Raw genomic sequence first — 14,540 nt, forward strand, 5'->3', positions numbered from 1 at the left:
TGTCTTACTAGACAGTTAATTTTTTGTTTTTGTTTTTTGAGACAGGGTTTTCATGTATAGCTTTGGAGCCTGTCATGGCACTCACTCTATAGACCAGGCTACCCTCAAGCTCACAGAGATCCGCCTGCCTCTGCCTCCCGAGTGCATGCTGGGATTAAAGGCATGCACCACTACCGCCCAGCGACTTTTAATGTTTTTTTTAATTACATTTTTTTAAAAGTCATTCGGTGGTGCTGTACACCTTTAATCCCAGGCATAGGCAGTCGGATCTCTGTGAGTTCGAGGCCAGCGTGGTCTAACAGAGTTCCAGGACAGCCGGGTTACACAGAGAAACTCTCTCTCCATAAACAAATACTAAGAAATTATCTTTACTTTTAAAAATGTAAAGTATAATTACATCATTCTTCCCTTCCACCTCTCCAATGTAATCCCCATGCTATCCTAAATTCACAGGGCCTCCTCTTTAACGATTGTTGTTAAATATACATATAAACGAATAAACATACAAATATAGCAGTTAACTGCTTATAGTTCTTTAGGGGTCGTGTCCCATGAGATTGCTCCCATCTATACTGGGTTATCAGTTGTTCAGGTCCTTTTTAGGCAACCATGTGGTAGATATTTCATGGGTGTAGTTCCCCTGTCATAGCTACAGTCTTACAGCAGACATCCTGGTCCTCTGGCTCTACAATCTTTCTGTTCCCTCTTCAGAACTATTTCTCGACCCTCAAATGTAAGAGTTGTGTTGTGGATGTCTCAGTTGTGGCTGAGTACCTCATGGTCAGTTGTTCTCTCCGCCCCGCCCCCCTTTCTGTTTTTTGAGATAGCATTTCTCTGTGTAGCTTTGGAGCCTGTCCTGGAACTTGTTCTGTAAACCAGGCTGGCTGGAACTCAAGAGATTGGTCTGCCTCCAGAGTGCTGGAGTTAAAGGCCTGTGTCACCACTGCCCTGCTTGTACTCTGCATTTTGACTAGCTGTGGCTTTCTGTAATGGTCTCCGGGTGCAAAAAACAAGTTTGTTTGATTTTGTTTTTTCCCCTTTGGCTTGGTTTGGTTTTTTTGAGGGGTGAGACCTATACTCATCTGTATTTGGAGTACAATTAGGAATTATACTGGTCAGGAAAGTGTTGACAGTAGGTTCTTCTCTTAAGTCGACAACCTCTGCAGCCACAGGTAGCTGCCTAGGTTTATAGTACCAGGCATGATTTCTCTCCTGTTCAGCAGACCTTTAAGTTATCTTACCATAGTAGGTATATTGCACAGTAATTGTGGTTCATATACCTTACAGCTGGGTAGGAATACCCAGTGCTGCTCTTCGTTGGCAGCCTGAATAGCACTGACACTATGAGAGCCACTCCTCAGGGAAGACATTCCCAGATCAGTTCCATTACTCCAAGTTCTACCTGAGGTGTATCGAGTCTTCAGCAATGAGACAGCCGGGGCAACACCAAGAGCCTATATTGTTTTGTGTCTCTTGGAATTACGTTACCCAACAACTTGAGAGAGGTTTTTCATGAATGGTATTAGAAGTTTTGTTAGATAGTACATGGCTGTTTCAAGAAACATTATTGCCCCAAGACAATCTCTGTGTCTGTCCGTCTCTCTCTCTGTACATACATCTATGTGGTGGATGGCCCCCACAGGCTCATAGATTTGAAGATCTGAATGCTTGGTCACTAGGCAGTGGAACTATTAAGAGGTGTGGACACTTGTTGGAGGAGGTGTGTCACTGGGGGCGGTATTGAGGTTTCAAAAGCCCAATCCAGGTCCAGTGTCTGTCTGATGTATACTTAGTGTTATTTAACCGTCCTCCCCAGGTAAAGCCCTCCCTTTCCTGTTTCTCCATTTTATCCCATGTTGTCTGATTCATTTGGGTGCTGACTGCTTCCATTTGAAGGTAAGCTCTCCAACAAAACTTGTCTATCTTACTCACTTATTACTTAGAACTGATGCTAAGGATACAAAAGATTTTTTTTTCCTTTTTAAATATTTATTATGTATATAGTGTTCTCCCCACATGTATCCCTGCAGGCCAGAAAAGGGCTCATTACAGATGGTTGTGAGCCACCATGTGGTTGCTGGGAATTGAACTCAGGACCTCTGGAAAAGCAGTCAGTGCTCTTAACCTCTGAGCCATCTCTCCAGCCCACAAAAGACTTTCTACCTTTGCCAAATAAGCTGGACCTACAGGAAACAACCCTGCTCATGTACTTCAGTTTAACCTAAAATAAATGCTAACATTTATTCATATTACAGTGTCAAGATGCAAATGTTTATATTCATGTAATTTTATATATATGTACCAAAATCAAAACTGTGAAACAAGTTTAACTTTTAATTTATTAGAACCCAGTAAGATTTTTAAAAGCAGCGTTCCTGTCAAAATAACACTTAATTCATGGAAAATACATTAAAAGAAACCAAAACAAACAACCCTAGTTCTTAAGGCAGAAGTAAAACACTGTAAACAAAACAAAACCACATGTCTAATACAGACTGTATAGAATGTCACAATGTAAAGAGATCACATAGTACTTTATAGCACTACAATGTTAATACAGTCAAAAGTATTATCAATTGGTCCAAGATTCCCCAGTTTATAAAATGTCTAGGCTGCTAAATGAAGTTTTTTGCGAGTAAGCATAGCTAGCACACCACCAAGAGACCGTTTTTATGACAATGGAGTTGGCAGGAGACCTTATGGTTCTGTACAGCATGAAGTACCACTAAGCACTATAGATTCAGCTCCCCTTGCTCACCCCTGTGGATGTGGATCACCCCCCCTACATTTTAATGTAAATTGTCACTTTTTGACTGTAGGCCTGACTTCACCGACAACAAAAGTATGAACTGTTTGGTTTCTTGGTACACGTGAGAGTGTGTGCACAAGCAGTTACATGTATGCAGGCGTAGGTGCATATATATGGAGGCCAGAGGTCAACGTGTGTGTGTGTGTGTGTGTGTGTGTGTGTGTGTGTGTGTGTGTGTGTGTGTGTGTGTGTGTGTGTGTGTGTGTTCCTCAGGCGCTGTCCCTTACTGGGACCTGGAACTTGATAATTAGGCCAGGATGGCTGGCCAGTGAGCCCTAGGGATCCATTTGTCTCTGCCTCCTCAACACTGGATGACCTGATACAGTAGAAAAACAAATTTTAATAAATTACTTCATCTTTTCCTGGCCATTAAATAACTTTGGACTGAAGTATAGGAACTTCAGTATCTCAGTAAGTGAACAATCATTTCTTCTATAGGTTAGTATTTTGAATAGAGCCTTAGTGTGGGGACTTTTCATGTATAATGATTTATTTTTCAGTGTTGGAAACCAAACCTAGGCCTCACACTACCACTGAGCTATGTCACTTTCCATTTCATGTTTATGTGCAATTAATAACAGCCTTTCCAAAAAACAGGGTTTACAGCCTTACATTTCCCCCCTTATGATCAAAACCTTTTATTTTTAGGGAACACACACATACACACACACAAATTAAAAGTGCTTGAAACCAAAAATACAAGGATTAGCTAGCTTATACATTCTAATGGAATAATGGCAAAAGACACAACGCACTAAAAATAATTCTGTAAGTCTAGCAAATGAGCTTGGAGGGTTCTTAACTAACATTAATTACAAATGTTCATTTTTATTACAAAGTTTTCAGCTATTTCAATAAAACAGTTGTAGACTTCACGGTACTTCTATTCATCTGTTTATTAATAAAAACCTGTTAAAATCCCTTACTTAGTAGTTCTGGAAAAGTCTAATCAAATACAATCATTAAAACTACCAGAAAAGCTTTGCTGTACTGATTGCAGACTCATTTCAAAGTGGACTTAGTCACTCTCAGGATCTGATATGTGAATGGTGAATACATTCACCATACTGAGATCCGAAAATATAAAGAATTTTAGCCAGTGCTGACTACAGTTAAACAGTACTGGTATTACTTGAAAAAAATAAAAATTCATTGTCAACCATGCATTCTGCCACTTCAAGAACTAAGTAAGGAATAACTTATAAATATTGTTATGATGACCTGGGCTTTCATCGGGCCTCAGGCCTATCTCATCAGCACTCAAGTTAAATAAAAGGAGCAGGGAGGTCATTCTGTACACACATTGCCCATGGCTTGGCATCCCGTTCCCCACTTTCTGTGTGTGTAACTATTCTAACATAACTCTTTAAAGAGTGTTAATCAAGGGGTGGTAGAGAATACCTATGGGGGGAGTAATAAAAATGTATTAGTGTCTAGACTTTTCAGCTGAATAACTAACTTCTCATTGCTGTTACACAATGTGCAACATATAACCTGTACAAACATTTGTTCCTGTTTGTCTTTTTGTGAAAAAAAAATTAGGTTCAATAAAATGTGAAATTTACATTAGTTTGCTTTAAATGCAAAGATTAACTGTTTTTGGCTCAGCTGTGTTGTAACCAAAAAAAGTATTTGCTTTGATAATACAATATGAAAAAGTTCACATATGTACACTAGTACATTCCTTCATTAAAATCTCCTTAAATCTATCTCAATGTATCTTTACAACTGATACAATTGATCTTTACAACAGAAGTCAAAATTGACAAGTAGAGATGATTCGATGCACAGCACTTTGGGTTTTGAGCATCCCTTAGACTTAAAGGACATCATTGAAGCGCTGTTTGCCATAGTCTGCAGGATCCATCTGAAGCTCTCGTTCTTCATCATCTGCAAACAAAATAATATGTATCAAGAATAGGGCTCCAAAGCTGCCACAGACAGCCAGCTTCAAACAGTCTCCAGTTTTTCGGCTTAATGGCAATCTTAGCTGTACTGTTTCTTAGCTGCATGGTTGAAGAGTGAAAAGTCTATCACTACTTTGTAAGGCCTGGTGGCTCCCTTGTAATCCCAGCACTAGGGAGGAACCGGAGGCAGAAGGATCAGGAGTTCAAGAACTGGAGTACACAGAGAGCTTAAGGTCCATCTGGGCTACATGAGACCCCATCTCAAAGAATCAAAAGAACAACAACCATCCCCAATCTAAAAATAGAACAAGAACCATCTCTGACAGGTATTAAGGGGACAGAAAAATGTCGCACAGATAAGAGCTAACAAAATGTTAGTAATCCCCAGAACCAAAGAGCTAGTGCTGTGCACATGTTATTTAAAAACCGGCGTCTTAGCTGATCATAGGGGTTTGCATGTGCCTGTGAGGTCACAGTTTCAGGTCATTCCTAGCTCCAGAGCCAGTTCAAGGGCAGCCTAAGCTGAAGGAGATACTCTCAAAAAGCGACCATCATCTTTTCAAATTATAAAGGTAATCTATAGTGGTCATGAAAAAAATGGGAAAATAGGAGAATATAAGCTCTCCCTAGTACCAGCATAGAACATGCCAGTTAAGATCTCTACAAATAGCTTTCTCTTGACTTTCTAAATGCAGCACACTAACCAAAACTTAACTTTCTTAAAAAACAAACAAACAAAAACTACACCCACACTAATGTTAGACCCTCACAGCCTTTTGGAGCAGCTGTATTAAGTGACTAATGAGTACCTTTTGCTGTATGCCTTCTCTGGCTATAGTCTGCTTATCTGTCAGCTGTCATTTCTGTACTTTGAGTTTATCTCTCAACAACAATCTCTTTAAAAGAGTTTTAAAAATATAAATGTTCAAAATAAGTAAAATCATGTTAAAATAAGAATGAAAGGAAGAGCTAGGAGATGGTGGCACACCTCTTTAGTCCCAGCACTGGGAAAGCAAAGGCAGGTGGATCTCTGTGAATCAAGGACAGCCTGGTCTACAGAGTGAGTACCAGGGGAGCCAAGGCTACACGGAGAAACCTTGTCTTGAGAAACAAACTAGCACACATACACACACACACACACACACACACACACACACACACACACACAAAAAAAAAAAAAAAAAAAAACTCCAAAATTAAAAAAAAAAAAGAAAGGAATTAGAGCCTGAGGAGCTGGCTTTCTTTGTTCAATGCCTCATTTTTTTTTTTTTATTTATGTTTTAGTGTCTCCCACACTTTATTGACTACCATACTGAAAATGAAGAGCAGGGTATGCTTTTGTGTGTACTATTGGAAAGCTGAAAAATCATATGCTGGATCAATATAAATTAGGAACCATCTCTGAATCTTGAAGTAATTTTTTTATTATTTTTTCTAAGAATTTCATACATATGTTCTGATCATATTAACTCCCACTCCCCACACCCCAACTCTTCCCAGATCTAAACTGTCCTGTAATAGTTTGTTTTTCAGACAATATCACTATGTAGCTCAGGTTGTCCTTGAACTCATAATCCTCCTGTTTTAACCTTCCATGTGCAATTTAGGTCTTTTAAAAAATGACAAAAAAAAAAAAAAAAAAAGCCAACTTTCTTTTTTCTTTCAACAACTTTCCAGTTAAAATCATAGAATTGCAGGCAACCATTTTGTGCCATATCCTTAAAAATGATCATGTTTTTGTTTTTTAGGGGAGTGCTGTGGACTGAACTCCAAATTGTCTGCATACTTGTCAAGTGCTCTACCACCAAACTACACCCTCAGCCTGTTTCTATTTGTTGGCTCGTTTGCTTTTCATCTGTTTTATGGTGCTAAAGATGGACCCAGGGCTCTGACCATATTGCTCACTGAGTCATGTCCCTAGATTGCTTTGACTTTTTATTCTGGAGATAGCATCTCACTAAAAGTTGCTAGGCTGGTCTTGAACTTGGGATCCCCTGTTCTCAGCCTACAAAATAGTTGGGATTAGAGGCCTGTGCCACCAGGCCTAGCTTGATGATCACATATCTCTAAAGTAAAATATACCCCAGATCTATTATAACATTTGTAAAGGCTGAAGTTAACTATATCCACATTTATGTGTTGTAATAATGACAACCACTTTCTTATAAAAAGCAAAAACAAAACCCGCACTTCAAAAAGAAAACAAAAAACAAAAACAAAAAAACTATCTTTGGTTTTAAAAGGGGGACTTTTCTAGAATGCTCTCTGGAGAACCTGAGTAATGAGGCCTCAATCCATGCCTATGAACACATCTTTCAAGACATTAGTAATTAAATGAAGACAATCACTATGGAGCAATGGAACATTCTGAGAAATTCAACACAGAAGTTACTGTAGGAAAAATGTTACTTTTCTAAATTTTTATATGAATAAATACGAAGAGAAAATGAGATAAAAGCAAAGGTTCTAAGAATAGAAAGCACTGAAATTTGCTTCTGGTTCAAATACTTAAACACAATCTAGTTCCTATTCTTTGGACCTGCACTGTACCTTGTCAGTACAAGAACAACTGTCCTACCTCAGAATAAAATGATGTAACTGCAATTTCATTTGCCAAGTCCTCTATAAATGTAAGGGAAATTTGACAAACTAAGTCTATGTTCTTTACTTGTGCATGTGTGTCCATGAATGTGCGTGTAGCTAAGGACTAATTTCAGGAGCTGCATATGCTGGACAAGCACTCTACCACTGAGCTAGATAGCCCCTGTCCCACTTTAGCACAATTTCAATATGATGCTTATAGTTTGTTTTCATATAAATTTCATAGAATTTATAGACTACAGTCTGTTTTCAGTCTAGTTATTCTACCTAGAATTCCAGTTTCTATCAATGGCTTCTTTACATTGGCTATAAACCTATACATCAACTGACACACTAATGATAGATAACTATACAGACTGAGAGTTTAGTTTCTGCAGAAAGCAGCAGAACCTGAATGTAGCTAACAATGAGGAAACAACCAAGGAAATACAACCAGAGAGATAGCCATTATTTGTGATGTCAGTGTAAAGCTCCCTGTAAATGTAAGAAAGGACTAGCAACTAAAGAGCTGCCAAGACACTGAGTCCCACAAGTCCAAGCTCACCCACAGTGTGGCCTTCAAAGGAAGCAATCCACAGAGAAAATTCTAGATTTTCTTTTACTTAAAAAAATTATTGAGTGGGGCTGGAGAGATGGCTCAGTGGTTAAGAGTAGTGGCTACTCTTCCAGAGGACCCGGGTTCTATTCCTAGCACCAACATGGCAGCTCACACCTGTCTGTAACTCCAGTTCCAAGGGATCTGGTATCCTTATACCAATGCACATAAAATAAAGTTAAATAAAGTATTTTAAAAAATCATTGAGCAAACACTCAGTGCTTTATAGAACAATGTGCCGCAAAAGAATAAAGAGCTCTGTTTTAAGTGCTGACTGTTATCAAATCATGTAGTCTACATAACTTTTGTTAGATAACTACATATATTTCTGCTTTATAGTTGTGGGAATTATGAGACTTTTCATTGCTGGGAGGCAGGCTCTGAAACACTCAGCTAATCTTACAGATGCAGACAGCTCCTAATATTTATCTATACTTACAAGTAAACTGGGAACTTCTTTGAGATTAAAGAGTAAAGGAAATTTACAAATTTCTTTTTTTGAGCTGGAAAAATGGCTCAGCAGTTAAGGGCACTTACTGCTCTTTCAGAGGACCTGAGTTCAGTTCTCAGCACTCATAAGAGGTGGCTCACAATTATCTGTAACTCTATTCCAGGGTATCTGATGACACAGACACAGACATAGACACACACACACACACACAGACAGACAGACAGACAGACAGACAGACACACACACACACACACACTTAAAAATGACAAATCTTTAAAAAGTTTAAAATTATATGTTTGTTAGTGTTTTGCTTGTGCCCAACCTACATGGGCTGGAGGCCAGAAGAGGGTGTTGGAGCCCCTGGAATTGGAGTTACAGATGGTTGTGAGCTGCCATGTGGATGCTGGGCATTGAACCCAGGTCCTCTGAAGAACAGCTGAGCATCTCTCTAGTCCCAAGTTCCTACCTTCTTATAAGAATAAAGAATGAAATCCCAGCAGTTGGGAGGCAGAGACAGGGGGATCTCAGTTAAGCTTGAGGCTAGTCTGGTCTACAGATTGAGTTCCAGGACAGTGGGGCTACAAAGAGAAATCCTGTCTCAAAAAGCAAAAACAAAAAACAAATACAGAACAAAAAGAATGAACTAAAAGATTTGTTATCTATTAGAGACACAGTGTTTCCACAGTTACTCTTTTCAAATTTATACAGTAGCCGGGCAATGAATGATGTGTAAGCCTTTAATCCCAGCACTTGGGAGACAGAAGTAGGCAGATCTCCTTATACAGAGAAACAATGTCTCAGGAAAAAAAAAAATCAAAATTTTAAACTAATGAAAATAAATTATTTCCTTTAGGATAACACTAAGAATTTGAAACAAAAATAAGTCATTATTATCAACACAGGAAAAGAAGGCCTTATTAATTCTATAAGCAAACACTGGAAGTAACAGTAATTCAGCTGACTCCAGTATCAGTATGTACGAACAGAGAACAGAGTAAGGCTGGAATGCTTTAGGTTCCTAGTGGCCAAAGCTACCATTTCACAATCCTGACTTGTTTGATATCCAAGTCAGAGTTTATTTAACAGGCTCTTAGCCCTTCAGCTGGAGTCTCACCCTGCACACCCCACACCTCAAGACACTGCTTCCACAATTAGCAGAGCAGAATCTGTGCCTAGAGAAACTTAGTAATGCTTCTGAAGTCCTCCTTCCTTCCCTTTTTTTTCTTTCAAGGTCTTGGTGCTGGAGGGAGAGCTCAGCAGTAAGAGCACCAGCTACTCTTTGGGGATCCAAGTTTGATTCCCTGCACCTACATAGTGGCTCACAACCATCTGTAACTCCAGTTCCAGCGGACAGACACAACACCCACTTCTGTCTTCCTCTGGCACCAGACACACATGTAGCCAAAACACCCCCACACATAAAATAGGGGAAAATTCTTACAGTAAAAGAAAACGCATGAGTCTGTAGATCAGAATAGCCTAGAGCTCTCTCTGTTATCCTGTCTCAGCTTCCTAAGTGCTAGGATTACATGTGTGGGCCACTATACCCAGCCACACTTCAGGGTTGGTTGGTTGGTTTTTGTCTCTGGTCTTAAGGTTCCAAAAGTGGCAAAAACATTACTTTCTTTCCTGAGTTTGGGGGTAGATGTGCCTCAGGCATTCTGAAATCGTAATTGTATTTTCCTATAGTAATTAAGTTATATACAACAACTCCACTGAAATGTGGGCCACATTCCAGTTCTAAATGAAAACTACACAGAATATCTGTTATTTAAGAAGCAGTACACAGACTTTGTTTTAACTCTAAGTCCAATATATGATTTTGTCCTCCCAGTCCCTACTACTCCATTTTAAGACCTGCTTGGGCTGTAAAAGCATTATAATTATATTGACACAGTGACAAAATGATTTCAACTCTTCAAATTCTTACCTTACACCTGGAATCCAACTTGTTAAGTTGGGGCTAAGTCTCCCTCCCCACTCTTTGGATGGTTTATAAAAATGTCTGAAATTATTTTAGGTCTTTTAAATACTTCTGTTAAAGTCAGTTTATCCAGTTTATTTCCCTTTCCTGGGACTGCTTATTTCCTGCTTATTTCTGTTCTGTGATGAGTCTCCACTATTACTAATAGATACAAAAATAAGATAAACATTAAGTAGCAACTCTCAACTCAAGTAAAATTTACTTGCAAATAATGAAGTAAAAAATTAGACCTGGGGATATGGCTTAGTTGGTAGAGTGCTCACTCACGACCTGTGAGGCCCTGGGTTTCTTCCCCAGCACCAAATAAAACTGGATGTGCTGGCATAAGCTTGTAATTCAGAACTTGGGAGACGGAGCAGGAAGATCAAGAGTTCAAGGTTGTCTCAACTATATACCAAGTGTGAACCTGGGTTACAAGAGAACCTAAGGGGGAAAAACAAAACACCTCCCTACTTCACTGAAAATAATCTTTAGGCCTCTTACATTCCTTAGAACCAATGAATTTACTATTATTTTTTGTGACAGGAAAAACATAACAGTAATGAGAAATGGGTGTGGGGAGAATTCAAGAAAGGGAGAAATCATCAAAGATAAATCACTGCATAAAACCGATGCAAATATTAAATTTATCTAATTAAATGATATAGAACCTTAAGGGGGAAAAAAGACTCCTGAAAGTCCAAACAAGCAAGCTGTGACCAAAGTTAAAGAGCATTCACCCAGTCAGTTATAAGAACAGAAGCCAATGAAAAAGCATAACATTAATAGTTAATAGCACTGTTTGGGCCCTGAGTGCAAATACTATGGAAGAACAGGCACAAAAAAGAACACAAATAAAATGCAAAGTAAAATAAATGAAAATTCCTGTTCCTCAAGAGCTTACAGTTTAATCGGTGATATGATACACATGCATGAGAAAAGGCATAAAGTGTTATAGGTAATGGCAAACAAATATAACTCAATCAAATCATAAAGCAATGAGATGATGTCCTCATAGAACTCCAGTACCTATTAATCTCCTTCACAGATAACTACATTTTATCCCCAAACTAGAATGCACCACAAAATAATGCCTGGGAAGTCAGATCACTAGTTTTCCTTTTTATCTTAACTATATAGTATGAGGGCAATTATATTATTTTCTAAGTTTAAAGAAAATAATTCTTGTCCTGAACCTAAGTAAAATTTTTTAAAATATTTATTTATTTATTATGTATACAGTATTCTGTCTGCATGTATCCCTGCAGACCAGATCTCATTACAGATGGTTGTGAGCCACCATGTGGTTGCTGGGAATTGAACTCAGGACCTCTGGAAGAGCAGCCAGGGCTCTCAACTTCTGAGCCAGCCCCGAACCTAAGTAAAATTTTAATAACTATAAAAAGAAATAAGAAATCAAAACTGGTTACATCAGAAAACTCATGCATTATATTAAAAAAAATCTTATATTTTCTACCCAAGATCATAGGTAACTTTTATAGAAAAGAGTTTAAAATTCCATAATTTTAATTTATTCCATAAATACTACCGAACACAAGCAGGCAGAAAAGAAGCCCAAAGCCCCACTACAGCATAGCAGTGTGGTCTGAGGCATGCACACAGGAAAGATTCTGAACTTTCACCAAGTTAAAAAGCTCAGAAGCAATGGTTAACAAGAAAAAATGTGTTGAATCTGTGTATCAAACATGAAGACAAATCTTACAAACCCCTCATTAAATACAAAGTTCTAACACTTCGCCTTCTTGTGTCCTAGTGGCAGAGTAGATTTCTGTTCCTCATGGAGACCATTTTCATTGTGGCTTTGCTTTAACAAAAAGGCTGTCTGAGCAATATCTGTATATATTTAGAATAGTAAGGTTCGCCAGTGAAATTTAAAAAAAGATATTCTTCTGGAATTCCTTAAGTAATGCCTAGAGTCATTTCAAACTATTTAATCCTAAAATTTTGAGGACTCAGCATTTCAAATTGTCACTACATCAATAATATATATAAACTAAAAATGAAAAGACCCTTCCAATTACTCATAGATAAACTTCTACTATCATAACATAGTTCTCAAAACTGAAAAATTACATAGAACCTCTTAAGATTAAGATACTGCTACGATTGTAAGTAGGGGAAATTCTACACAAATTCAACAAAAACCTAAAAGGTGAGTTTCACGGTCACAGCATGGAAGCCAGGCCAGGCTCACCTTGGACGTCTTCCTCTCCACCATCACCATCTTCTTCCTCATTGTAAGCCAGCTCAGCCTGCTTGTCTGCCTCATACTCACCTACGTTACCATCATCCCCATTATAATCCGCCAGTTTAGAGCCATGCTGCGGATCAACAGGGGATTCATTTTCATCAAAGAATCGGCCTGTGAAGTAGGTAGAGGATTAATTCAAGAGTAAAGAGCAGAAAAGAAGGGACCTGTACTGAAGACAGATGAGAAAGCAGGCAAGGGAAACCCAGAAACTTTCAGGGTACTGGTCACAAAAGAACACATTTCATGAAGAGTATACAGGACAAAAGCAATTAAGAATGAAGACTAAAAATACCTTTTAAAAAATCAGTTTATCGATCATACTTCAAGAGAATAGTGGGCTGAGCAACAACTCTGTCCCTGCTTGCACCCCCAAATAAAATTTAGTCAACAATTTCTCTTCTGTGCTTAGTATTTCTGTTAAGATTTAACAGGTGGTGGTGGCACATGCCTTTAATCTCAACACTCGGGAGGCAGAAGCAGGCAGATCTCTGAGTTCCAGGCCAACCTGGTCAACAGAGCCAGTTCCAGGACAGCTAGTCCTACCAAATAAGATTTAAAGCTGTTTTGTTGAGACAAAGTCTTACTGTGTAGCTCAGGCTGGTCTCCCCAATGCTGGTGACTTGAAAGTTTTCTTAAAGAAAAGGGTGCCATGTTTAGAATTCCTTTACTAATGACCTACTAATGGCGTGTACCACTATATTTCATTAATGTAAGTACTGGTGGAAAGTGACATTTTAGCGGGGCAGTAGTGGTGTACGGCTTTAATCCCAGCATTCAGGAGGCAGAGGCAGGTGGTGAGTTTGAGGCCAGCCTGATCTACAAACTGAGTTCCAGGACAGCCAGGACTGTTGCATAGAGAAGCCCTGCCTCAAAAACCCTTAAAAAGAAAAGAAAGTGACATTTTAGGGAAAGAATATAATACATACTTGAAATCTGTAGTCATTTACTGCTGCATATCATGAATGATCTGAAGACTTTTTAAAAAGCAATCAATGAGTTCTGTGCAAGCTAAATCCTCTCTGCATTGTAAGACAAACTAACACCATCTGAAGACTACTTCAAATTCCTTCAGTAATACTGACTCACCATAGCCATGAGCTTCTAAGGAGACATGGCAGACAGAACAAATCAGATCCTTACTAGTATTTGCCCTGAAAAAAACCCTAGCTTATCCCTTGCAGTTTCCTAGGTCAGGTTTTTTTTTTTAAATGTCAATGGAAGCTTAAAGAAATTGGTCTATATCAAATCATTATACTTTCATTAACAATGAAAATTCAAGAAAGGCAATAAACTTAATACCTCACATAAAAAGCTGTTCAATACCTGGACATTAAAAGCAAAACTGGGGCCAGTGAGATGGCTCAACAGGTAAGAGGCCTTCTGCCATGCCTGACTCTCTCTTCCTGATACACAAACACACATTCCAAAATGTGTACAAGTAAACAATCCAGGTACACTAAAATCTAATCCACAAACGGGGAAGGATGGGGGTAAAGCTTAGTGGTGGATCACTTGTCTAGGATATGTAAGGCTATATGTTCAATTCCTAGACCTACAACAAAGCAAGCAATAAAACCTCCACATAACTACATTAACATTAAATTTATCAGCATTAAAATTAATATTAAAGGGCAAGAGAGATGACTTAGCTGGTAAAGGTGCTATCTACAAAGTCTGACTACCTGAGTTCAATCCCAGAACTTAAAGCAAAGGTGAAAGGAGAATAATAACTACCACAATTTACTCTATGACCTCTATACCTTACCATGGTGCACAGGTGTGCGTAGACACACATTTAAAAAATAAGAAAATTGTTGCAATTGCCAAATAGGAATGAGATTAATTTACTAAGGATGTAAGGAATCTGCAGCAAAGCCTGAGGACCTGAATTCCATCCCTAAAGGCACACAGTGAGCTGGGCAATGGTGGTGCATGCTTTTTA

The 14,540-nt window shown here is 38.6% G+C and overlaps 1 protein-coding gene across 2 annotated transcripts in view; it reads right to left on the bottom strand.

The window, feature by feature from the left end:
• Positions 1 to 2,318: 2,318 nt before the first annotated feature.
• Golm2 (golgi membrane protein 2) overlaps positions 2,319 to 14,540 on the bottom strand; it is a 66,891-nt gene continuing 54,669 nt past the window's right edge. Inside the window, exons 9-10 of one of the 2 annotated variants that reach the window (XM_027422005.2) lie at positions 12,542 to 12,709; positions 2,319 to 4,699 (exon numbers count right to left, since the gene is read on the bottom strand). In XM_027422005.2, the coding sequence (XP_027277806.1) occupies positions 4,629 to 4,699; positions 12,542 to 12,709 (239 nt within the window). In that variant the 3' untranslated portion in view covers positions 2,319 to 4,628. The remainder of the gene's footprint in view (positions 4,700 to 12,541; positions 12,710 to 14,540) is intronic. The other variant, XM_027422006.2, reaches the window with a different exon arrangement.

Source organism: Cricetulus griseus, chromosome 6 (assembly GCF_003668045.3).
Source record: "Cricetulus griseus strain 17A/GY chromosome 6, alternate assembly CriGri-PICRH-1.0, whole genome shotgun sequence".
NCBI classification, from domain to species: domain Eukaryota; kingdom Metazoa; phylum Chordata; class Mammalia; order Rodentia; family Cricetidae; genus Cricetulus; species Cricetulus griseus.